At 45.7% G+C, this 27,106-nt stretch overlaps 1 protein-coding gene across 1 annotated transcript in view; it reads left to right on the plus strand.

The window, feature by feature from the left end:
* KIF14 (kinesin family member 14) overlaps positions 1–27,106 on the plus strand; it is a 185,857-nt gene that overhangs the window by 122,080 nt on the left and 36,671 nt on the right. Inside the window, exons 20-24 of the mRNA XM_075320953.1 lie at positions 19,455–19,548; positions 21,517–21,661; positions 22,426–22,526; positions 24,521–24,615; positions 24,703–24,948. Of these exons, the coding sequence (XP_075177068.1) occupies positions 19,455–19,548; positions 21,517–21,661; positions 22,426–22,526; positions 24,521–24,615; positions 24,703–24,948 (681 nt within the window). The remainder of the gene's footprint in view (positions 1–19,454; positions 19,549–21,516; positions 21,662–22,425; positions 22,527–24,520; positions 24,616–24,702; positions 24,949–27,106) is intronic.

Raw genomic sequence — 27,106 nt, forward strand, 5'->3', positions numbered from 1 at the left:
TTCTGTCTATGAAGCTATCGGCGTGTCGGTTGCTCCGGCATTCGCAGCCGTATGGGCATTCCAAGCTATTTCAGCTGGTCTTGCGCACGTGGACACTGTCACATGTACATCTGTACCGCAGATGGCGTCCTTAACCTCGCAATGTCTGCATTGCGACTTACGCTTTTAATGCTGTCCTGCACTCTACGAGCCGTACGTCAGTGGCGTCCGCCAACTCCGTGGTTTTACGCAGAGCCTTGTGGTTGAGGGAATGGAAAGCAGATTCTGCTTCCAAAAAAGTGCTTAACCAGTTTGCCGTTATCTGGTGACAGACTGTTTGGTGAGCGATTGGATGAAATCATTAAACAGTCCAAGGGTAAGGACTCTTCCTTACACCAGCCCAGATCAAACAACCCAACAGAGGAAGGGACAGTCGAGGTTTCGGTCCTTCCCAGGCTCGGGCAGGTCCCAATTGTCCTCGTCCAAAAGGACTCAAAAAGCTCAGAGAGGCGCAGATTCCTGGCAGGCTCAATCACGCCCAAGGAAGGCAGCCGGAGGAACCGCTACCAAGGCGGTTTCCTCATGACGTTCAGCTCTCTCTCTCCGCATCCGCGGTCGGTGGCAGACTCTCCCGCTTTGGCGACATTTAGCTGCCACAGGTCAAAGACCGGTGGGTGAGAGACATTTTGTCTCACGTGTACAGGATAGAGTTCTATTCTCGTCCTTCGACTAGATTTTCAGAACTTCCTCACCTCCCGACCGAGCCGATGCTCTTCTGCAAGCAGAAGGAGTGGTAATCCCTGTTCCTCCTCAGGAACAAGATACGGTTTTTACTACAATCTGGTTGTGGTACCAAAAAACGACGGCTCTTCCGTTCCGTTTTGGACCTAAACCTGCTCAACAAGCACGTGAAAACCAGGCGGTTCCGGATGGAATCCCTCCGCTCCGTCTTTGCCTCCATATCTCAAGGAGATTTCCTAGCGTCAATAGACATCAGGATGCTTATCTCCACGTGCCGATTGCTCCAGAGCACCGGCGTTCGCTACGATTCGTTATTGAAGACGAGCATCTTCAGTTCGTAGCCCTGCCCTTCGGTCTGGCGACAGCCCCACAGCTTTTCACAAGTTCATGGCAGCAGTGGGAGTAGTCCTGCACTCTCAGGGTCACTCTGTGATCCCTTACTTGGACGATCTACTTGTCAAGGCACCCTCTCAAGAGGCATGCCAACACAGCCTAAACGGGGCGCTGGAGACTCTCCAGAGTTTCGGGTGGATCATAAACTTTTTAAAGTTAAATCTGACACCGACCCAATCGCTGACATATCTTGGCATGGAGCTTCACACTCTCTCAGCGATAGTGCAGCTCCCGCTGGACATACAGCGTTCACTACAGACGGGGGTGCAGTCTCTCCTTCAAGGCCAGTCACACCCCTTAAGACGCCTCATGCAGAGGCAGTCCTTTTCGCGCAGTTTCATCTGCGTCCACTTCTATAGGACATTCTTCGCCAATGGGATGGGAAGTCAACGTCCCTAGACAGGAACGTACCCCTTCTCAGACGGGCAAGGACTCTCTTCAGAGGAGTCCACCCTTCAGATCAATGTTCTGCAAATCTGGGCAGGGTATCTTGCCCTGCAAGCCTTCCAGCAGAGGCTGGAAGGCAAACAGATCCGAATTCAGTCGGACAACTTCACAGCGGTGGCATATATCAACCACCAAGGCGGAACATGCAGTCGGCAAGCCTCCCAGGAAGTCCGGCGGATTCTGATGTGGGTGGAAGACAGAGCATACACCATATCCGCAGTTCACATCCCGGGCGTAGAAAACTGGGAAGCAGACTTCCTCAGTCGCCAGGGCATGGACGCAGGGGAATGGTCTCTGCACCCGGACGGGTCTCAAGAAATCTGTAGCCGCTGGGGGAGGCCGGACGTCGACCTAATGGCGTCTCGGCACAACAACAAGGGCCCGATTTTCATGGCGCGGTCTCACGATCAAAGAGCTCTGGCGGCAGGCGCCTTAGTTCAGGATTGGTCGCAGTTCCAGCTACCCTATGTGTTTCCCCCTCTGACTTTGTTGCCCAGAGGGCTACGCAAGATCAGCTCCGATTGCCGCCGCGCCATCCTCGTCGCCCCAGACTGGCCGAGGAGGTAGTGGTACCTGCATCTGTGGCATCTCACGGTCGACAACCGTGGGCACTACCAGACCGGCCAGACTTACTGTTTCAAGGGCCGTTTTTTCCATCTGAATTCTACAGCCCTGAACCTGACTGGTGGCCATTGAGTCCTGGATCCTGGCGTCTTCAGGATTATCTCAAGACGTCATTGTCACCATGAGACGGGCTAGGAAGCAGACGTCTGCCGAGATCCACCACAAGACGTGGAAGATATTCTTATCTTAGTGCTCTGCTCAGGGAGTGTCTCCCTGGACATTTGCATTGCCTACTTTTTCTTTCCTTCCTTCCTGCAATCTGGTTTGGGAAAAGGTTTGTCGCTCGGCTCCCTTAACGGACGAGTCCCAGCGCTGTCTGTATTCTTTCAGAAGCGCATAGGGCGACTTCCTCAGGTACGCACGTTCCTGCAGGGGGTTTGTCACATTGTCCCTCCGTACAAGAGGCCGTTAGACCCATGGGATCTGAACAGGGTACTAATTGCTCTCCAGGAGCCGTCCTTTGAGCCTCTGAGGGATGTTTCACTTTCTCGACTTTCACAGAAAGTGGCCTTTTTTTGGTAGCGGTCACGTCTCTTCAGAGAGTGTCCGAGCTCGCAGCGCGGTCATCCAAAGCTCCCTTCTTGGTGTTTCACCAAGACAAGGTAGTCCTGCGCCTGATTCCGGGGTTTCTCCCTAAGGTGGTATCCCCCTTTTCATCTCAGTCAGGATATTTCCTTACCTTCCTTTTGTCCTCATCCAGTTCATCGATATGAATTGGATTTGTATTTGTTGGATCTGATGAGAGCGCTCAGAATCTACATTTCCCGCACGGCGCCCCTGCGCCGCTCGGATGCACCCTTTGTACTTGTCGCTGGTCAGCGCAAAGGGTCGCAGGCTTCCAAATCCACCCTGGCTCGATGGATCAAGGAACCAATTCTTGAAGCCTACCGTTCTGCTGGGCTTCCGGTTCCATCAGGGCTGAAGGCCCATTCTACCAGAGCCGTGGGTGCGTCCTGGACATTACGGCACCAGGCTACGGCTCAGCAGGTGTGCCAGGCGGCTACCTGGGCGAGTCTGCACACCTTCACCAAGCGTTATCAGGTGCATGCCTACGCTTAGGCGGATGCCAGCCTAAGTAGAAGAGTCCTGCAGGCGGCGGTTGCCTCCATGTAGGGAAGGGCTGTTTTTACAGTCCAAACTTGAGGTATTAATTTACCCACCCAGGGACTGCTTTTGGACGTCCCAATCGTCTGGGTCTCCCAATGGAGCGCCGAAGAAGAAGGGAATTTTGTTACTTACCGTAAATTCGTTTTCTTCTAGCTCCAATTGGGAGACCCAGCACCCGCCCCTGTTCCTTCGGGATTTTTTGGTTGTTCGGGTACACATGTTGTTCATGTTGAATGGTTTCAGTTCTCCGATGTTCCTTCGGATTGAATTGTTTAACCAGTTATTGGCTTTCCTCCTTCTTGCTTTTGCACTAAAACTGAAGCAGCCCGTGATCCACGGGGGGTGTATATGCAGAAGGGGAGGGGCCTTACACTTTTTAGTGTAATACTTTGTGTGGCCTCCGGAGGCAGTAGCTATACACCCAATCGTCTGGGTCTCCCAATTGGAGCTAGAAGAAAAGGAATTTACGGTAAGTAACAAAATTCCCTTCATCCTGTTAATAACTTGTCCTCCAAATTTGCAGACCAGGAAAACGCATCTAACAGTACAAAACATACTTAATATATGAGTGTAGGTACAAATATAAATATACAAATATACGCACATGAAGGGTGTCTAGTAACTACATCCATCCTGCACACAACAGGGTAAGAAACTTATGGACAAATATATATACCTGTAGAAGTAGTCCCGGGTTATGGACTTGTCCCTCAACCAAATATGGGATATCCCGGGATTCATTCACACCCATATAAGAATGTGCAAATCTGTGAGAGATCAAATTAGGGCAAACAGATCAAATCCCCTCTCTCTATTTCGAAACTGTGAATCATCCACATAAATCTATAATTAAGTCCATACACTTAATGAGGACGTTTCAAGAAAGGAAGGACCGCCTCCTTCAGCTATCCCTGTCTATTTCACAGGACATAAGAAATGTACGTATATGTCTATGGAAATAATACCCAAATAATACCTGATCCGGTTAGGGAGATAGGTCAGCAATATTAGAAAGTCCTCCTATAGTAAAGGCTCAATCTCCCAAATGATGGTACAAATGTCCTCCAGAGGGACAATCTTCCCTCACAACGATCCAGTTCCCGGTCTAGGCGGCACCTCTACTAGTGCCTAAATAAAGAAAGGGGTATAGCCAGTTCAATCCCAATAATGAAAGATCAACCCAGGGCATACCAGTCACATCCCCTCTGTCTGTTTCACCGGAGTAAGTACCCCAAAAACTCCATACATAAGTCCATACGCCCAATAAGGGCATTTCATAGATAATCAATCCAGCTATATCTGCCTAGTTCACAAAACATAACATAAATAATGTACGTATTTTTTACAAAAACAAAACCCAGACAGTACCTGGTGTGGTTAGAAAAAGATGTCAGCACTCTTAGAAATTCATCCCGCAATCAGGGTTCACTCTCCTATATGATGGTACTCAGGAAAGCCCGTATTCCCTTTAAAAACATATATGCACACATAAACAAAATAGACAAAAAATACGCCCCAACCGGGCTATGGGAACCTTAATAGGTGCCACACAAACCTCAGGACTTAATCCCATTCTACAAATACCACCAATAATACATATCATGGATGACAATACAAAGAAATTTGTTTACGACAAGGCAATTACCTGGAGGAGCAGTGTCACCTGGGCAGCGATGTGTGTCCAGTACGGGTGTGCTAGAGCATGACAGCCTTCATCGGCTTTTAAACCTCATACTGCGCGCCAAAACAACAGCTGATCAGCCGCTCCCGTAACGTCACTTCCGGGTTTTGCGGCGCAGAGCAAATACCCCACCAATTCTAAGACTGCAGGGAATGGTTCCGTTTGTCCGGAGGTTCCTAGCACACCGCGCATGCGCAGAAAATCCGCGCATGCGCACACTCTCAAATTTAGAACTTAGATATATGGAGCTTCAGCGTGCTCGCACAAGATGCACACGCAATACTGTGCTCCCGGCGGTGAGACTTATAGGAAGATCAAAACGTCCGCCGCACTTATCTAGTAGACAAGGGCAAAAATAGCCAAAATGAAGATACCATTTATGCCCATAAAAACCCAATAGATCCAACCGAGTCATAACACAAAATATATATATACGATTAAGACGGAACGAGGTCAAAAACGGGGGGTGTCTTCAAAACCACCCCTGGAGGAAGATAACAGTATTCAATTTATAAAACAACATAAGGCAGTCACAGAAACCACTGGCTACCTGATTGTGTCATATGTATAGGAGACAATAAAAATGCCCGATATCCAAGATCAATAAGTGGACATAGCTTCACAAAAGGCCTACTACGGGCCAGATCTATTTTAAAAGGTATGGTCAAATTCACTTCTATCAAATTAAATAAAGCTAGTGTAGCTTATATGCTCATTCAGGCCATCCGGATACACAGAGCCCAACCAGAAAATCCACCTCGCCTCCCGTTGCAGCAAAATTTTGTCCCAGTCCCCTTTTCTCTCCGGTTCTGGGACAGATTCTATAGATTTAAAATTAACACCCTCATAACTACCATTATGTTCCTCATTCATGTGTCTGGCTATTGGCGTATCCCTTTTATTCCGAATGTCCCCCAAGTGTTCTCCTATTCTGACTCGCAATTGCCGTTTTGTTTTTCCAACATAATTTTTAGGGCAGCTACATGTAAAGAGATATATGACCCCCTGGGTCCGGCAGTTCGCAAACGTACGGTTCTTATAAATCCTGCCAGTCGTCACACTCTTAAACTCTTTTGATGTTTCTATGTAGTTGCAAAATTTACAGGCATGGCACTTAAAAGTGCCAGATTCTCTTTTCGTCAGCCAGCTAGCCCCACTGGTTTCAGGAGGGACATAATGGCTCTTGACCAATCGGTCCCGAATATTACAGCCCCTCCTAAATGTTACTGATGGAAAGGAATGAATAGAATCCTCTATCTCTTTATCTTGTCTGAGGATACCCCAATGGTTCCTCAAAATCCTCATCACCTGGGAATGCTGATCATCATATGTTGCAATAAGACGAGTCTTATTCTCAACCTCCTTACTTTTAGTTTTGTTTAGGAGACTCTGTCTTTCAGCTTGGGCTGCTTGAGAGAAAGCCCTCTCAATAGTTTTTCTGGGATACCCCCGATCAGAGAAACGTTTGCCAAGTTGTACTGCTTGTCTGTTGAATTCCTCCTCCTTGGAACAATTCCTGCGTATACGCATGAATTGTCCCTTAGGGATTCCTTTCTTTAAATTCAGGGGGTGATGGCTTTCCCATCTCAGAAAACTATTAGTGGCGCTCGGTTTCCTAAAGAGTGTGGTCTCCAGTATACCATTCACCTCTTTTTTGACAAAAATGTCCAAAAAGGACAATTTGTCAATCCCCACTTCGTATGTAAGTCTTAATCCCAGATTATTTAGGTTGAGTTGTCTTACAAACCTTTCAAAAGATTGAACACTTCCTGACCAGATGATAAATACATCGTCGATGTATCTCCCCCAAAAAACTATCTGGGGGGACCACTCGGTTAGTTCATCTCCAAATACTACTGTATCCTCCCACCAGCCCAGGAACAAATTAGCGTATGTGGGGGCACAGGGGCTCCCCATCGCCGTGCCCCTGAGCTGGTGGTAGAATTTGGATTTGAAAAGAAAGATGTTCCTAGTAAGAATAAATTCCATAAGCTCCAATATAAATTTATTATGGGCTTCAAATTGATTCCCTCGTGATTTCAGGAAGTGTTCAATAGCATGTAATCCAGCAGAATGAGGAATACTAGTATATAAGGATTCAACGTCAATAGACATCAGAATCATGTCTTTTTCCAATACAATCCCTTCCAATTTGGTGAGGAGATCCAGGGTGTCCCTAATATAAGAGGGAAGAGAGGTTACAAATGATCTAAGTACCCGATCCACATACGTGCTGCAGTTCTGGGTAAGAGAATCGATGCCTGACACAATTGGCCTACCCTTAATTGGGTTCGTCCCTTTGTGGACTTTCGGTAGGGCATAGAAAGTCGCCAATCTCGGGAATCTAGGAAAGAGGAAGTCAAATTCAGTTGAGGAAATCAATCTGTTATCCCTAGCCCTTGACAAAATGTCTCTCAATTGTTGTTGATAGCAAACAGTTGGATTCGCCCTCAGACATTCATAACTGGACCTATCCTTAATCAGGGTTTCACACATTTCCGTGTACATAACGTGGTCCAGAAGTACCACGTTTCCTCCTTTATCGGAGGGTTTAATTACTACCGATTTATTTTGTTCAAGGGACCATAAGGCTTCACTCTCCTGTTCAGTTAAGTTAGGTAGGGAGACATTTCTCTTGGGGTAAATATTCCTAATCTTTTCCGTTACCATTTTACAGAAAATGTCAATAACCGTATAATCACCAATCGGGGGCGTTTTTGTACTTCTACTTCTTAGGTCCGTAAACGGACCCTCGCCCTCAGTTCTAGTCCCCTCATTTTCAAGCTCAACTAGTATATCCACATCTTCCAACATATCAGGTGTAACCCCAAGTTCAAGACATCTTTTCTTGTCTAAGATGGAAAAATATTTCCTCCACTTCAACTTCCTTACAAATAAATTAATGTCTTTAATCCAATTGAAAGCATCAAATTTTGTCGTAGGGACAAAGGACAAACCTGTCCTTAATACCCTTTCCTCAACCTGGGATAACTGATACCTAGATAGATTGATAATTTGCATATCATGATCTAATTTGTTACTGGCCTCTCTTTTGCTCGATATTCTCCCCCGCTCCTTAGATTGTACGTGTTCGTATTCGTTTGCTCTAAAAAAAGAGGAGGAGGAAGATGAAGCCGAGGAAGATGATGTCACAGATTTTGGGGTACCCATCTCGCCATGGGTTCTGTACCCTTGGTTTTGGTACCCTTGATATCAAGGGAGATATCAAGGGTACCAAAACCAAGGGTACAGAACCCATGGCGAGATGGGTACCCCAAAATCTGTGACATCATCTTCCTCGGCTTCATCTTCCTCCTCCTCTTTTTTTTAGAGCAAACGAATACGAACACGTACAATCTAAGGAGCGGGGGAGAGTATCGAGCAAAAGAGAGGCCAGTAACAAATTAGATCATGATATGCAAATTATCAATCTATCTAGGTACCAGTTATCCCAGGTTGAGGAAAGGGTATTAAGGACAGGTTTGTCCTTTGTCCCTACGACAAAATTTGATGCTTTCAATTGGATTAAAGACATTAATTTATTTGTAAGGAAGTTGAAGTGGAGGAAATATTTTTCCATCTTAGACAAGAAAAGATGTCTTGAACTTGGGGTTACACCTGATATGTTGGAAGATGTGGATATACTAGTTGAGCTTGAAAATGAGGGGACTAGAACTGAGGGCGAGGGTCCGTTTACGGACCTAAGAAGTAGAAGTACAAAAACGCCCCCGATTGGTGATTATACGGTTATTGACATTTTCTGTAAAATGGTAACGGAAAAGATTAGGAATATTTACCCCAAGAGAAATGTCTCCCTACCTAACTTAACTGAACAGGAGAGTGAAGCCTTATGGTCCCTTGAACAAAATAAATCGGTAGTAATTAAACCCTCCGATAAAGGAGGAAACGTGGTACTTATGGACCACGTTATGTACACGGAAATGTGTGAAACCCTGATTAAGGATAGGTCCAGTTATGAATGTCTGAGGGCGAATCCAACTGTTTGCTATCAACAACAATTGAGAGACATTTTGTCAAGGGCTAGGGATAACAGATTGATTTCCTCAACTGAATTTGACTTCCTCTTTCCTAGATTCCCGAGATTGGCGACTTTCTATGCCCTACCGAAAGTCCACAAAGGGACGAACCCAATTAAGGGTAGGCCAATTGTGTCAGGCATCGATTCTCTTACCCAGAACTGCAGCACGTATGTGGATCGGGTACTTAGATCATTTGTAACCTCTCTTCCCTCTTATATTAGGGACACCCTGGATCTCCTCACCAAATTGGAAGGGATTGTATTGGAAAAAGACATGATTCTGATGTCTATTGACGTTGAATCCTTATATACTAGTATTCCTCATTCTGCTGGATTACATGCTATTGAACACTTCCTGAAATCACGAGGGAATCAATTTGAAGCCCATAATAAATTTATATTGGAGCTTATGGAATTTATTCTTACTAGGAACATCTTTCTTTTCAAATCCAAATTCTACCACCAGCTCAGGGGCACGGCGATGGGGAGCCCCTGTGCCCCCACATACGCTAATTTGTTCCTGGGCTGGTGGGAGGATACAGTAGTATTTGGAGATGAACTAACCGAGTGGTCCCCCCAGATAGTTTTTTGGGGGAGATACATCGACGATGTATTTATCATCTGGTCAGGAAGTGTTCAATCTTTTGAAAGGTTTGTAAGACAACTCAACCTAAATAATCTGGGATTAAGACTTACATACGAAGTGGGGATTGACAAATTGTCCTTTTTGGACATTTTTGTCAAAAAAGAGGTGAATGGTATACTGGAGACCACACTCTTTAGGAAACCGAGCGCCACTAATAGTTTTCTGAGATGGGAAAGCCATCACCCCCTGAATTTAAAGAAAGGAATCCCTAAGGGACAATTCATGCGTATACGCAGGAATTGTTCCAAGGAGGAGGAATTCAACAGACAAGCAGTACAACTTGGCAAACGTTTCTCTGATCGGGGGTATCCCAGAAAAACTATTGAGAGGGCTTTCTCTCAAGCAGCCCAAGCTGAAAGACAGAGTCTCCTAAACAAAACTAAAAGTAAGGAGGTTGAGAATAAGACTCGTCTTATTGCAACATATGATGATCAGCATTCCCAGGTGATGAGGATTTTGAGGAACCATTGGGGTATCCTCAGACAAGATAAAGAGATAGAGGATTCTATTCATTCCTTTCCATCAGTAACATTTAGGAGGGGCTGTAATATTCGGGACCGATTGGTCAAGAGCCATTATGTCCCTCCTGAAACCAGTGGGGCTAGCTGGCTGACGAAAAGAGAATCTGGCACTTTTAAGTGCCATGCCTGTAAATTTTGCAACTACATAGAAACATCAAAAGAGTTTAAGAGTGTGACGACTGGCAGGATTTATAAGAACCGTACGTTTGCGAACTGCCGGACCCAGGGGGTCATATATCTCTTTACATGTAGCTGCCCTAAAAATTATGTTGGAAAAACAAAACGGCAATTGCGAGTCAGAATAGGAGAACACTTGGGGGACATTCGGAATAAAAGGGATACGCCAATAGCCAGACACATGAATGAGGAACATAATGGTAGTTATGAGGGTGTTAATTTTAAATCTATAGAATCTGTCCCAGAACCGGAGAGAAAAGGGGACTGGGACAAAATTTTGCTGCAACGGGAGGCGAGGTGGATTTTCTGGTTGGGCTCTGTGTATCCGGATGGCCTGAATGAGCATATAAGCTACACTAGCTTTATTTAATTTGATAGAAGTGAATTTGACCATACCTTTTAAAATAGATCTGGCCCGTAGTAGGCCTTTTGTGAAGCTATGTCCACTTATTGATCTTGGATATCGGGCATTTTTATTGTCTCCTATACATATGACACAATCAGGTAGCCAGTGGTTTCTGTGACTGCCTTATGTTGTTTTATAAATTGAATACTGTTATCTTCCTCCAGGGGTGGTTTTGAAGACACCCCCCGTTTTTGACCTCGTTCCGTCTTAATCGTATATATATATTTTGTGTTATGACTCGGTTGGATCTATTGGGTTTTTATGGGCATAAATGGTATCTTCATTTTGGCTATTTTTGCCCTTGTCTACTAGATAAGTGCGGCGGACGTTTTGATCTTCCTATAAGTCTCACCGCCGGGAGCACAGTATTGCGTGTGCATCTTGTGCGAGCACGCTGAAGCTCCATATATCTAAGTTCTAAATTTGAGAGTGTGCGCATGCGCGGATTTTCTGCGCATGCGCGGTGTGCTAGGAACCTCCGGACAAACGGAACCATTCCCTGCAGTCTTAGAATTGGTGGGGTATTTGCTCTGCGCCGCAAAACCCGGAAGTGACGTTACGGGAGCGGCTGATCAGCTGTTGTTTTGGCGCGCAGTATGAGGTTTAAAAGCCGATGAAGGCTGTCATGCTCTAGCACACCCGTACTGGACACACATCGCTGCCCAGGTGACACTGCTCCTCCAGGTAATTGCCTTGTCGTAAACAAATTTCTTTGTATTGTCATCCATGATATGTATTATTGGTGGTATTTGTAGAATGGGATTAAGTCCTGAGGTTTGTGTGGCACCTATTAAGGTTCCCATAGCCCGGTTGGGGCGTATTTTTTGTCTATTTTGTTTATGTGTGCATATATGTTTTTAAAGGGAATACGGGCTTTCCTGAGTACCATCATATAGGAGAGTGAACCCTGATTGCGGGATGAATTTCTAAGAGTGCTGACATCTTTTTCTAACCACACCAGGTACTGTCTGGGTTTTGTTTTTGTAAAAAATACGTACATTATTTATGTTATGTTTTGTGAACTAGGCAGATATAGCTGGATTGATTATCTATGAAATGCCCTTATTGGGCGTATGGACTTATGTATGGAGTTTTTGGGGTACTTACTCCGGTGAAACAGACAGAGGGGATGTGACTGGTATGCCCTGGGTTGATCTTTCATTATTGGGATTGAACTGGCTATACCCCTTTCTTTATTTAGGCACTAGTAGAGGTGCCGCCTAGACCGGGAACTGGATCGTTGTGAGGGAAGATTGTCCCTCTGGAGGACATTTGTACCATCATTTGGGAGATTGAGCCTTTACTATAGGAGGACTTTCTAATATTGCTGACCTATCTCCCTAACCGGATCAGGTATTATTTGGGTATTATTTCCATAGACATATACGTACATTTCTTATGTCCTGTGAAATAGACAGGGATAGCTGAAGGAGGCGGTCCTTCCTTTCTTGAAACGTCCTCATTAAGTGTATGGACTTAATTATAGATTTATGTGGATGATTCACAGTTTCGAAATAGAGAGAGGGGATTTGATCTGTTTGCCCTAATTTGATCTCTCACAGATTTGCACATTCTTATATGGGTGTGAATGAATCCCGGGATATCCCATATTTGGTTGAGGGACAAGTCCATAACCCGGGACTACTTCTACAGGTATATATATTTGTCCATAAGTTTCTTACCCTGTTGTGTGCAGGATGGATGTAGTTACTAGACACCCTTCATGTGCGTATATTTGTATATTTATATTTGTACCTACACTCATATATTAAGTATGTTTTGTACTGTTAGATGCGTTTTCCTGGTCTGCAAATTTGGAGGACAAGTTATTAACAGGATATAAGATTGTTCTGGTTCAACTTATTACCGGTCAGTACTATCCTTGTCTTTTCCCTATATTTTTTACCTATATTGCATTATGGACACAATCATTTACTCTGAAGGTGATAACAGTGTTTTTTGATTATTATATTTATGTTTTGTTCTAGGTTGATGCTGTGATTCAATTGTCAAGGATCTTTTGTTCTATACCCCTGATGAGCCCTATTGTTTTGATAAGAGGGCGAAACGCGTAGGGTGCATCCTGGACATATGCAACAGCAGTTTCATGACTTGATACTTTAGACTGACAGTCGACTGAGTAAATAACTCCCCCATAGTATATTTATGACATTGTTTGACAGTAAATTAGTATCTGGACTTAATTAATGTCACACACTGTCTATATGGGCCTTACCTTGGGTGTCTCACTTTACCCACTTTGAATTAGGGCACACGGTTCTTAGTGTGAGTGGAGGGCTATTATAGGACCTCAGCCGACGAGGAACAGGGGCGTCATTAAAGCTTAGGACGCCGACCCCTGTATGATAGGAAGGGTGAAGAGCAAGGGTTTGTGTTTCCCACCTTTCCTTCTCACCATATTTTAATTTATTTTAACATGTGTACCTTGTTTGTGGCATATTTGTGAATAAAAATGATTTTTTAGGTAAAATATTTCTTGGTTAATCAGATGTTATGGTCCCAGGTTACAGTGGGCCGGTCAGCCGAGAAGCAGTGATGAATCTCTTCTTTGCCAGGTATGTTGGAGGCCTTCCTTAATGCGCTCTGAATGTGGGTCGCTGTTGCCTGCAGCAGCACAGCGTCCCTCTCCCTATATGTGATTTGCTTTGTCACTTGTGGAGGACAGCGCGAGCCAGATGTAGGGCCCGCTTGTATTTCTGCGGCCCCGGGCTCTATTGTGCTACTTCGCCTTGGGAGTCTCTGATGGTCCAGGCGATAGGGAATCTCCTTCCCTTCGGGTTTACTGCTGGGCCGTTAGCACCTGACAGTCGAGGACCCCGGTGTCCTGATTCAACGCTCGGTCCTGGAAAGCTTGCAGACAGCTCTCTAACAGCGACCGTTCTTTTACTGCTACTCGAGTTCTGAGGCTCCTCTTCCTTTTCCTCTCTCTAACCCCTCCTCAGCCCAGAATGCACAGGGAAGCTCGCCCCAAACAGGACTTGAGCTCCCCCTTCTGGCCTGGATTAGGAAGTGTTGAGTGTTTGCTTATACCTGACATCTTCCTGCTGCTTCCAGGCATAGCAATGCCCTTCAGTGAGAAACGCCACTGCGGCTCCTATGACCACTGGGGTGTCACATATACATTATGAGCCCTCATATAGCCTCCTGTATACAGTTTGCGCTTATATACATATGAAAAAAAAAAATCACATACTCTCCTCTCTCCAGTTCCCCTGCCACTCTGCTGCACTGACCCTCCACACAGCTGTTTCACACTCTGGTGGAGGGAGGGGCCGTCAGTTCCTCTTCCACCATTGTGTTCATCGCTATCCGCAACCTGCAGATAGCTGTGACGTAGAAACGTAGGGCGTCGGGCAGCAGCGGCGGTGCGGCCCACTGTTTTGAACCCTTTGGCTGTCTCGGTCCGCAGGTCAGACTGGAGCAGCCAGAGGGCCGGGTGTGGCCCATTGCCCACACTTTGCCCAGCCCTCATTTATGTTATGTAACTGATCGAGTTTGCTCAGTGTTGTTTGCCTCTCTACCCCTTGTTGCATTATAGGTGTAGTTTTTCTTATCCAGGCGTTTTGTCTTATTTGCAAGAATCTTCCAACATTTTGAAAAATCATTAGCGTTGTACTTAAGCACAAAATCTGACTTTCTCTGACGCCTCATTGGGGGACACAGGACAATGGGTGTTATGCTGCCTATCCATAGGAGGACACTAAGTAGATGCAAAAGCATAGCTCCTCCTCTGCAGTATATACCCCCTGGCCGGGCCAGGCAGCCTCAGTTTTAGCTTAGTGTCTGTAGGAGGCACTTCCTTTCAAGGTTTGTTATTTTTGAGGGCGACAGTTTCCTTTTGGGACCGATCTCCCACTACCATCAAAGGGCGGGAACGTGGAGTGTCTCCTCCACGTACCCCCTCCTGCGACGCTGGATCCTGGGCTGGATGACGGGTTCCACAGACACCGATTTTCCAAAGCCCAGGGCAGAGGCACAATTCCTCAGCCCCTCTTTGCAGGCTCTGAGATGAGTATGGCACCTGTGTGACCGGACACAGCAAGCTGACTCTGCTATTTTCACTGCCTGGACTGAAGCAGTGTTTAAGGTGAGATCCCCCCTGACTGGTTTCCCAGACAAAGGGAGAAAAGACGGTGCAGGGAACGCTCCCAGGACTGTTGAATTTACAGTATTTATTATGAGAAAGTCCCTTGCTGATTGCAAGGAGGAGAGCCCCAGGGATCCTGAACACACAGTGTTAACTTTTCTCTAGCTTGCTAGCTGGAGGAGGAGGGGAAGTCCCTCGCTGTTTGCAGAAAGTCCTGCACAGATAATTTACCGGTGGCAGGGGGAGGAGGGTCCAGAGCTCAGAGACTCACGCTGTTTATTTGCTCTGTTTATTTGCTCTGTTTATTTGCTCTAGCAGAAAAGCTGGCAGAGATAACCACCAGTGACAAGCTGTGTGCTGACTGGAGGGAGAGGGAGGAAAACTGTCAGAAGCTCCCTTCCCGACGTTTTTCACTACCCACAGCAGGGGGGGGGCCACACTGACTACTTCTTCGCGCTCTTTTAGCGCTAAGCCCCACCCCCTGTGGCCGCAATAAGCTCCGCCCCCCCAGGAAAGCATGGGAAGATCTCCACAGAGCTTACTCCTTCCTGAGGACAGGGCCATCGGCTGATTCTGGTGAGGTGCTTGCTTCACTTGTAGCCCTGCTGAGCATTGCTCCCCCTCCTGGCATACTCCTATTAGGAACATGCAGAATTCTAAGGGCACTAAGAGTACTAAGGCCCACATAGTCTATTATTCAGCCTGCACTGCCTGCCACGCTGAGCTACCACGTAAACACACCTCTTCTCTCTGTGAGTCCTGTGCCCCTATAGCCCCCCAAGACCCCCCTGCCACCACCGCCGCAACAGTCAGCCCAGAGCCTAGGGCTCCCAGCCCACCGGAATGGGCACAGTTTCTGTCCCAATCCAAGGAAAAACTGTCACAGAACCTGGTGCTGGCTATGCAATGTCGTCCTCCACACCCTTCTGGGTTCCTGGATGGCACACAGCCTGAGGATACCCCTATGGAGGATCCTTCTGAGGTAATCCGGGCACATGCTTCACCGGTTGCAGGGATCAGGAAAAGAGCACACGGCCGGGTGTCTCCAGCGGGCTCTCCCTCAGGAGCACACAGGGCAGGCTCTCCCACACACTCCACGGCTTCTGAAGAGCTGGAGGAGGGAGAATGCTGTTTGTACCAGGAGGATTCCTTGGTTTCATCACCCCCAGATGATCAAACTGCAATAGACTCCCTTATAGCAGCAATCAACCAAACTCTGCATGTGGAGGATCCCCCATCCACTACCACTGACCATGCGGTCTCCTTTAAGAGGGCAAGGAAACCCCAAAAGGTTTTCGCTGATCACCCAGAGTTTCAGGATATCCTCACAAAGCAAAGGTAGAAGCCTGACAGGCGCTTCGGTAACCGAAAACTCATGGAATCCCGGTACCCTTTTGCCTCACCTGCCCCTAAGGGCTGGGCCAATCCGCCCTCGGTCCCCCCCCCCCCCCCCGGTCTCCTGCCTTACCACAAAGACGCTCCTGTCTTTACCCGATGGTTCCTCCTTCAAGGACCCGACAGACAGACAGGTGGAGCACCTCGCCCGCTCTGCTTTTGAGGCTGCGGGTTCCTCCCTCTCGCCCTCCCTTGCCTCTGTGTGGGTCGCAAAGGCGATTTCGGTCTGATAAGAATCCCTTAACACTTCGCTTGAGGAATCCCAGTTCACTCATACCTTCACAGAGGTAACAGCTCAAAATTGCCGCTGCGGCGGAGTACCTCATGCAGGCCTCCATGGACGCTGCTACCTGCGCAGCGTTTGCCGCCTCAAATACCATAGCCATCCGTAGAGCTCTCTGGCTCCGACAATGGCGATCGGACTCTGCCTCCAAGAAGTCTCTCACGGGCCTTCCCTTTTTTCCAGACCGATTGTTTGGCGAACGTCTGGACAAGCTCATTTCTGACGCCACAGGAGGTAAACCCAAATTGCACCTGTGTCCTGTAGGATGGAAGTACAGCCTGTTTATCCTGAAGGAAATTCGTGCAATTTGGGTTTACCCTGAGAGGGAAACTACTTGACCTGATATGTATTTACAATAGAGAGTGGTTACCCTGACTATTTAGGCTTGTGTCCTCTGGGATGAGAGTACCTTCTGATCATCCCCAAGGGAATTATTGTGATTATGGTTCACCCTCTTAGGGGAACTACTTGATTACATATGTATGTTGACCTGACATGTATTAACAATATAGAGTGGTTACCCAGACTATTTAGGCTTGTGTCCTCTGGAATGAGAGTACCTTTTGGTCATCCTTAAGGGAACTATTGTGATTATGGTTCACCCTGATTGGGGAACTATTTGATTTCATATGTATTAACAAAACTGCATACCAGACTTTTTTAGGTTTTTTCGACCTGCACTGTTTTTTCACGTACACTATTTGGTGATGGTGGTTTTATGGTTGGAGGGACAGTAAGGGACAGCCGCCGAGGAGCGGGGGCACCGAGTGTTAGGGTGTTTACCCTCCGCTGGTAGGTAGGGGAAATTCATAGGGCTAGGATAGGCCCCCCCTCCCCTGCCTATATCCTCAATATCGACATCTGGCGCACGTGTCTCCTTTTCACCCGCCCAACCACTTTTAAGTGGCTATTCCTCTTTTGACTGCACTGACAGTTTTTTAGAAAATGACTAATAAAAATTGATATTTTTAATATAGGAATTTCTTTATGGTTTTTTTGATAATTGGGTTCCTCCCTTCATTTTGAATTTGAGGTATAAATTTGAATGCAAAGGTTTCATGGTGCAGGGAAACTAACGTCCAGCCTATGCCTCTGGCCATCCCCAGAATTCTCGACTTTCTACAGTCTGGCTTGCAAGCGGGGTTGGCTCTCAGTTCCCTTAAAGGGCAGGTCTCGGCGCTCTCAATCTTCTACCAATGCCGCCTGGCTCAAAAACTGCAAGTCAAGACCTTCCTCCAGGGCGTTTCCCCGTACAAACGGCCGCTGGACCCATGGGACCTCAACCTCGTTCTGGATGGTCTCCAGAGGTCTCCCTTTGAACCCCTCAAGGAATCCTCCCTTGCTCTTCTGTTCTGGAAGGTAATATTCCTGGTGGCAATTACGTCCATCAGACGGGTTTCGGAGCTAGCAGCACTCTCTTGCCGCGAGCCTTTTCTGATCTTTCACCAGGACAAGGTGGTTCTGCGCCCCCTTCCGGATTTCCTTCCAAAGGTTCTTACCCCGTTTCATTTGAACGAGGACATTGTTCTGCCTTCCTTTTGTCCACACCCAGTTCATAGGGTGAAAAGGTCTCTGCATTCGTTAGACCTCGTCAGAGCTTTCAGATATTACATATCCAGGACAGCCCCCTTTAGGAAAACTGACTCTTTGTTTGTCATTCCTGAGGGGCCTAAGAAGGGACAGGCAGCTTCAAAGGCGACTCTGGCTCGCTGGATTCGCTCTGCGATCCAGGAAGTCTACCGCTTGCAACTCAAGCCCATTCCTAGTGGGCTGCGGGCTCATTCCACGCGAGCAGTTGGCGCTTCGTGGGCCATTGGGCATCAGGCTTCAGTGGAACAGGTGTGTAAGGCTGCGACCTGGTCTAGCCTACATACGTTTTCAAAGCATTACAGAGTCCATACCCAGGTTTCAACTGAGGCAAATCTGGGTAGGAAAATTCTGCAAACGGCAGTAGAGCACCTCTCTCAGTAGGCGCTCCAGGCTGTCTGGGACTGGTTCCTAGTCCTTGGGTTGTGTTGTCTTCTTTTATGTTTCCCACCCATGGACTGCTTTAGGACGTCCCATGGTCTTGTGTCCCCCAATGAGGCGTCAGAGAAAAACGGATTTTTGTGTACTCACCATAAAATCGTTTTCTCTTAGCCATCATTGGGGGACACAGCACCCACCCTGTTGCCCTGTTGGGCCTTGGTTCTCTCAGTACCTTATTTGGTTATGTGTCTTCTTTTCTCATGTTCCTCTGTTGAGAAGTTTTTACTGTTTTTTTTCTCCTACTGCTTGTGTACTAAAACTGAGGTTGCCTGGCCCGGCCAGGGGGTGTATACTGCAGAGGAGGAGCTATGCTTTTGCATCTACTTAGTGTCCTCCTATGGATAGGCAGCATAACACCCATGGTCCTGTGTCCCCCAATAATGGCTAAGAGGAAACAATTTTACGGTGAGTACACAAAAATCCGTTTTTAATTTATTTTTAGTGCAGTTGAAGACAAATGTGCAACATTCAAGTTTTATTGAAAGGATTGTGTAACTCTTTACTCTAATGTGGTGTTTTAAAGCAAGAAAATCCGCTACTTTTTGAATTTGCGCTAATTCATCAAACATTGTGTGGTGCCTATTTTGGTGAATGGTGCAAAATTCTTCAGTAGAAAAAGAAAGAAAAGTTAAAAAAACAAAACATGAATTTTAATTTTAAAGTGTTAATGTCATTTCAGGTGAACTTGCAGCAGAATATCTGTTCCTGTCCACCTCTAGCTCCTCCATCCTCCTCTCACCATAGACTTTTATAAGCAGCAACTATCACCTCGCCTCAGTGAGCTGAAAATGTGTTTTTCCTCTGCTATGATTTATTTTTCTTTTGATTACACTGTGTTTTCATTCTCTACAGTTATAAGTGTATCATTTGCTCCTCTAGTTCAGCCTACTTGGAACACTTTAAAAGTTTCTGTGATGATTCAAGAAGCGAACACAATCAGCGCAAGACTCAAGAAGAACACGATATTTAGTAGGTAGGTGCATATTACATGGATCATCTGTTGCTTGCTATATGAAAATGACAGTCCTCTCATCAGAGGTGGCATCAAATGGCTTCAAACAAATCAGGGAAACCGGAACGTGCATGGACGCGATTCCTCTGAATACTTAGAGGTAGTGTTGAGCGGACCCGGACCGGCAAGATCCGGATCCGCGCGGTTTGAGCGGCAGATCCGAGTCCGACCCAGACGCGGGATTCCGGGTGCACGATCCGGATTCGGCAATTTTTTTTTTTCTCCCCTCTCTCTCCTCTCTCCTCTTTCTCGACCTCGACTTCTACACCTCATTTTTTTTTTTATTTTATAGGAATCTGTTCTGCCATATTCATGATCCGTATTGATTTTTTTTTCTTCTCTCCTTTATATGAAGTATGGTAACTGGCAGCAGCCTCATATGGCCTTTGTCTTACATTGAATCAACCTGGTACAATTAGGTTGGACTTGAACATCTATTTTTTTTTCAACTTTACAAAGCGGACCTTTCACAATATATTCTTTTTTAATTATTTTAAACTGCATATATCGGTAAAGGGAAGCAGAAGAGCTGATTAAAACTTTTTTTTTCTACACTGCATTGTGTAGACCTAGGCATTTCAAGTTTACGGTGTCCAATTTAAACATTTCCCCTTCAGCCAAGAAGGCGTTAACAGAGATTCTTTTGTCGGCGTTTACTTATTCCCTCTTCATAACTGACCAATCATAAGAAAGCAGTGTTGTACAGGGAGGAGCAAACCTCTCCAGAAAATTGCAGAATGGGCTTTTTCAGTGTCATCCGGTGATACTTGATGTGTCTCACTTGATTACGCTGAGAACTCTTCACTCCCATCTGCTTTAGAGTAGGAGTTGGATATTGACTAAAAGAGCCACTTAATATGGTGGTCTCGAGCCACTCTTTGACTAGTTCCTTCCTGGAGGGATATCTGGATATTTTCTGTGTCGAGACTCCTAACAGAGGCTCCACGGACCTTTTTTGATTTGCATACTTCCCAGGGGGCAATGCACCTAGGATTTCACTGTGTTGAGTGCCTTTGCTGGCTGCCGGCAGTGTTTTCTCTGGCTGGTCTCCCCGAGATCAGTGATTGTTTTGTCTTGCTGGTCTACTAGGCATTGCTCCCACCTAGCCAGAATCCTACTCCACACTGATGAGTGGGCAATACCCCGAAACAGCTGTCTGTGGATGGATACCTGGCCTTGATATTTCCCTTGTCATATCTTTAAACTTGTCAAAGAGTTGGATATTGACTAAAAAAAGGGCCACTTGATATGATGGTTATGGTGGTCTCCCAAAAAGGGCAACCACTTGGCTAGGTCCTTCCCGGAGGGATATCTGGTTATTTTCTGTGTCGAAACTTCTAACAGAGGCTCCACTGACCTTTTTTGATTTGCAGAGCTAGGAGAGGAGCAGCGTTTGTTACATCCAGTGCTTTACAGGTAACAGTCATACCATCAATTTTCTTATTCACTGCTCCTCTGGTGACCCTGTAATGACAGGAATGATGACACATCAAGCTTCACCAGATCACACTGAACCTGAAATCCATTGGGGGTGTTTCCTGTTATTCATCCCCTGGCGCTGCCTTCTTATCATTGGGCAGCATTATGCAGTAGAAAAAGTAAACCCCTCCAGAGGAGAATCTTTTTAACGCCTCATTAGTTGAAGGCAAAATTTAAATATTGGAGTTTCTAAACTTCAAAAGCCCATTTCTGCAAAAATCCAGTGAAGAGAAAAAAACCCTGAAAACTAAAAAAAACAAACCACAAACTACCCCCCCCCAAAAAAAAACACCCCATGTTAATTAGCCCTCTGTCTCTCTTTTCAGTGTGATACACAGTCTAAAATAAGAAATATTGTGGAAGCTCCTCTTAACTCCTAAACTATTTAGTTTTCTGGACTTTAATTTTAATCTTTGTAATTTTTCCCAATAAATATTTATTATTTTCTAGGCATCATATATCCGATAAGGATAAAGAAAACCAACCTGGAAGCTCTGAACAGATCCTGGTTAGAAATCTCAAGTTAGGCATTGTAACATTCTGGAGTCTGGAGAAATTTGAGTACAAGTTGGCGGCAATGAAGGAGTTGTACGAGGTGACTGACGGCCCTCATATGAGAGGATTTAATCAGTGATAATTTTACTTTTTAACTAGTCCATAAATGCATTTGAGTGTATATGACCATTACATACATTTTTTACAAATAATTTTATAGGAGACCTGAAGACTAATAATAAGAGCAAGGGGGGTCATTACAACAGGCTAGCACTTTTTTAGAAATTAAATTTGGGTTCGGTCAGAGCTTTAGTAGGCTTCATGTTTGTCACTGAATGCTTTACTTTTATCATTGTCCCTAAAGGGAACCCGTCTCCTCCACAAAACATTACTTGCATGGCGTATTAACCATGTTTTGCTCTGTTAAAGTTATCATGGCTTTGGTCGGAAAATTGAAGTTAAATCTTCCCTGTAGCTGCTTGTTTTGTTATCGGGGCTGTAACAGTCACCTCTCACTATGCAGTGGTCGTGCTGTTATTACTCTCACATATTGATTGACATCCTGCTGAGCAGTGTGTGTGCAGAGCAGGCTGATTGTCATGGTCGAAGGGAGCGATTACAGCCGCATTCACTGTGTATTGTGCGCTGATTGTTACAGCATGTGCTGCTCAATGACTAGATATGAGCAGCCACAGGGAGGATAGAACGTCAATTTTCTCCCTGTAGCTGGGATTTCAGTAGCACAGCAAGTTATGGTTAAAACGCGATTTACCTTCATATCAGCACTAGATCTGCAGGTAACAGCAGATTTTGAAGGTAAGAGTTTCCCTTTTAATGCTAAATAGCTTTGATTTCTAATTTCAGAGTAATGGCAATTCAAAGGATGATGACCTATTTTATGATCCAGGAGATGAATGGGAGCCAGACTTATCAAAATCATCAGTGTCAAATTTCTCAAGGCGCAGGTAAGTACAATATGATGGTAGACTAAGGCTGGTTTCACACTACGTCTTTTTAACATCCGTTGAAAATGTTATTTTAGCGGAAATACGGATCCTGCTTTTACAGCAAATAACGTATGCAAACGCATCTGTTATTTTGCAGGATCCTGCACTGGATGTTTAGGGGCGGGCATTGGAATCATGTGATCGGGAGTGAGGGAAACTAGACTGGGAGCCGGATTCTGACAGCTGAAGACACTGGTAACCAAGGTAAACATCGGCCTTGGATACCCGATATTTATCTTGGTTACGAGTGTCTGCAGCTGCTAGGAGCAGGGCTTCCTGCACACGTAACCAACGTAAACATCGGGTAACTAAGAGAAGTGGTTACGCGATATTTACCTTGGTTACGAGTGTCCGCAGCTCTCAGGCAGGGGAGAGAGAGACAGGAGAGGAAGGGGGAAAGACAGAGATAGAGAGAGAGAGGGTGAGGGAGGGAGGAGGAGAGAGACAGATCACGCGAGACTGGTTCTGGGCATGCTCAGTACTTTCTGGGCATGCTCAGTACAAAAGCAGGATCCTGTCTATCAGCATGCCAGCGTTCACCTGCGTTCGCGTGCTGTTTAGTCAGGATCCGATGACTTGCAGTATTTTGACGCAGCTCAAAAACGCTACAAGTAGCGTTTTTGAAACATGTTAAAAAACTGCAAGTCACCGGATCCGCACTATAACGCACGCAAACGCAGGTGAACGGATGTTAACGCGAGTCCATTGCAAATGCATTGAAATGAAAACGCATTTGCACTGGATCCGTACTTCCGCTAAAATAACGTTTTCAACGGATGTTAAAAAGACGTAGTGTGAAACCAGCCTAAGAGAATGTGCACGCGTTAAGTATTTGGTTGCAGAAATTGCTACATCTCTTGGCAGGAAAAACACAGCACAAAAAAACATGCGTTTTTGCTGCGTTTTTCAATTGACTTCAACGGGTGAAAAACGCAGGCAAAAAGGCTGAAAGAATTGACAGGCTGCAGACTATTTTCTCCACCAAATCTTCAAGGAGAAAATCTCAACGAGTGCACTACACTTCAGGAATCTCATTGACTCTGCTGGCATCAGGATTTGCTTGTAGTTTTGTAACAAAACTGAACTTAAAAACGCATTTAAAAAATGCACTGTATGCACACTGATTAAAAATTAAAAATTTTAGGCACCCAAAAATGCAGATCAAATATGCAATGTGGAAATAATATAATAATTCTTTAAAGGGAACCTGTCACCACTTTTTCTGCCTATAAGCTGCGGCCACCACCACCAGGCTCTTATATACAGCATTCAAACATGCTGTATATAAAAGCCCAGGCCGGGGGTACAACATAAAGACCAATTTATAATACTTACCTAACGGTGGCGCGGTGGGCCTAATAAGCGTCTCCATTGTCTGGCGCCGGCGCCACCTCTTTTGGCCATCTTTATTCTCATTCTTCTCTAGCCACGGTGCATGACAGGTCCGACATCATCCACACTCGCCGGCATTCAGGTCCTGAGCAGGGCAGATCAAAGTATTGTAGTGCGCCTGAGCAGGAACGGCGAGTGTGTATGACGTAGCCGCGTCATGCACCCAGGCTTCAGAAAGAGGACGAAGATGGGCGAAAGAGGAGGTGCCGGCACCGGACAACGGAGACGCCCATTAGGCCCACCGCAGCGACTGTTAGGTAAGTATTCTAAAGAGTTTTTTATGTTATACCCCCATCCTGGGCTCTTATATACAGCATATTAGAATGCTGTATATAAGAGCCTGGTGGTGGTGGCCGCAGCTTATAGGCCAAAAAAGTGGTGACAGGTTCCCTTTAAGAGTCTTGTATATCAAGCTTTATGGGCGTGTAACCCTATTAAATACTCTAGAAAAGGGGGAGAGCAAGCTCTCAACACTGAAGAGCACAGTGGAAACTTCATTGATTGAATATGGACTTCTAGATCAGCATTGATTTAATTGTTTGGAGTTTTTTTTTTTAAAGGAGCAAAAGTCTGATGAAGAACAAGAGGATCTCTGGATGTCTGTATGAGATACGAGTCCACCCAATCCAGAGCTTACAGTCTGGACACTCATCAGGTTGGTGTTTAGGTCGTTATGCTGTAATGAGTGATTTTTGTTCCTATTTCAGCTGTAATGTAGCATCATTTTATACTTTGTCCACAGGATTAATGAACAAATCCAGCAGTTTCTTGAGTAAGTCCAGCAGTGTCTGCTCAAACCCCACAGATTCCCATCTTCCTGGAATCTGTAAGGATCTTATTGGATCTGCACTGGATTCCCTGAGTCACGGTCATGCAGATGAGAGTAACATAGCGGACAGTGTGCTCTGCTGCCTGCGCTCTGTGAGCTCTGGAGTCCATGCTTTGTCTGGGGCTTATGAACAGCAGGATGATGACAGCACAGATGCCTGTGAGTAAAAAACCATCTTCTACTAGACTTTGTATTAACTTTATTGTTGTTATTAATTCAGGATCATTTCCAAACTTTTTCTTTCCCCTCTATCCCCCAATGAACAAACATTGAGCACTTCATTGTCTGATTGTTGAGCGTCCCACATCCAGGACTCCATGATGAAGGCCAGCAACATTCAGGCTGTTGTGTCTGATCCTGCAGTTTAGTCAAAATTACTGTGCCTGTAAAATCATGGTAGCTATCATCTAAAACTCCTTTTTATATGTTTTAGGGGCTATTTATTGCTGATTAGTGGTGATCAAGGTCCTATGACCGACGCTGATCAATGAAACCAATCTGAAGTGCGTACCTCCTGTATGAGCACTGTACGGACTCCATGGCAAGTCTATGGATCTAAATCACTCTCACAGAGCATTGTACAAACCCTTAGATTTACTTTTCATCTTGTACACACAGGAGCTGCGCACTTCATAGTGGTGTTTAGACCCATCGTTGAGGTTCTTGGAACACACACCTCCACCTATCCGCAGCACATGGCACCCTCTATATCATACACAAGATTGTATGAAATTATAGATTCCTTTTTAAAGACAATGCGAGTCTTCTGTAGTATGTACAGATCTCTCCGGGAAGTCCTCCAAGATTACACAAGGCTTATCCTAAGGATTTTTTTGTAAAAAATTAAAATAAAAAAGAAGGGAGCACTCAAGAGAAACTTCCTCTGGGATCAGATAATGTATTTGTGCATATCTAGGCGTATTTAGGTGTTTAGTAATGGAGAAAGGTGTGACAGTCTCTTAATGGCAACCATATTATGTGTCACCTTTCTGTACTAGACACAGCCAAAATGTATAGTGCTGTGTCTGGTAAATAAATAGCCAATGCTCCGTGACCCCTGCAATTTACTGATTAAAGGGAACCTGTTACCAGATTTGGCCCCTATAACCTATGGTTACCACCAGTGAGCCCTTATATACAGTATTCTAAAATGCTGTATAACGTGAAAAGCACTTTTATAATACTGACCTAGAGGGTTGATCGGTCCAATCGTTGTCGCTGCGCTCGGTTCTGTGCCTTTTCCATCTCTTGCGATCGCCGTCCTCCTGCCCAGCTCTGTGCATGACGTGTCCTGCATCATTCACAGTGAGGCCTCCATTGCACTTCTGCGCATGCGCACTTTGATCTGCCTGGTTGGAGTCAGATCAAAGTACTGTGTAGTGTGCATGTGCAGGCGGTCTTTGACCTTTTCTTGCACATGCGCACAAATGTACTTTGCTCTGCTCTCAGCAGGGCAAATCAAAGTGCGCCTGCACAGGACCGCAGTACCGGCCTGTGTGGTTGACGTAGACACATCATGTACAGGGCTAGGCAGGAGGACAGAGATTGCAGAAGATGGAGAAGCCACCGGACTGAGAGCACTGACGCTCATCACTCCGGACCACCCCTAGGTGAGTATTATAAAAGTGTTTTTGTTATACAGCGCAGCCTGGGCTCTTTTATATACAGCATTTTAGAATGTTATATATAAGGGCTCACTAGTGGTGTCCACAGCTTATAGGGGCCAAATCTGGTGACAGGTTCCCTTTAATGTTGGTGCTCAGTTGGACACCATTCTATCTGATATTGATAAGGCATCAATATTAATGGGTTCATTACCTACAGAACTATAACCAGATCCATCAACCACCACAAACCATTCTCTAAACACCATTCTGCATCAAAACTGGTTCATTGTAGAGAGGTTCAGAGGTTAGGGAAATACACAGGAGCCACACATAAATATCCATCAAAAATTGAATAAATCTAATTATCAGTTTTGTAATGATAGTGGCAATAAGGCATCATGATGTTGTACATGTGCCTACACTTTGTAGACAGCTAACCACTTCTCTGGAGCCACAGATGGGTGAAGACCTTTTGGACTGCTGAGTATGTCCGTGTCATCCTCCTCCGTTCTGCCGCCCTAGTCTGACCCACTAGCTACTCCTCACCAGAATGGCTGATCATGTCTGTGATCCAAATGGCCTCGGTTTTCTTCATCAGGGTCTCCTCCTGCCTCCCAGAGGAGGTGGGCATAATCAGTATCCCTCTCTCAGGATTTCCATTTCCCACAGCTGTCAGAGCCTAGTTCGAGCTTGATGTCTGTCGTAGACCC

This window comes from Anomaloglossus baeobatrachus, chromosome 8 (assembly GCF_048569485.1).
Source record: "Anomaloglossus baeobatrachus isolate aAnoBae1 chromosome 8, aAnoBae1.hap1, whole genome shotgun sequence".
Taxonomy (NCBI): Eukaryota; Metazoa; Chordata; class Amphibia; order Anura; family Aromobatidae; genus Anomaloglossus; species Anomaloglossus baeobatrachus.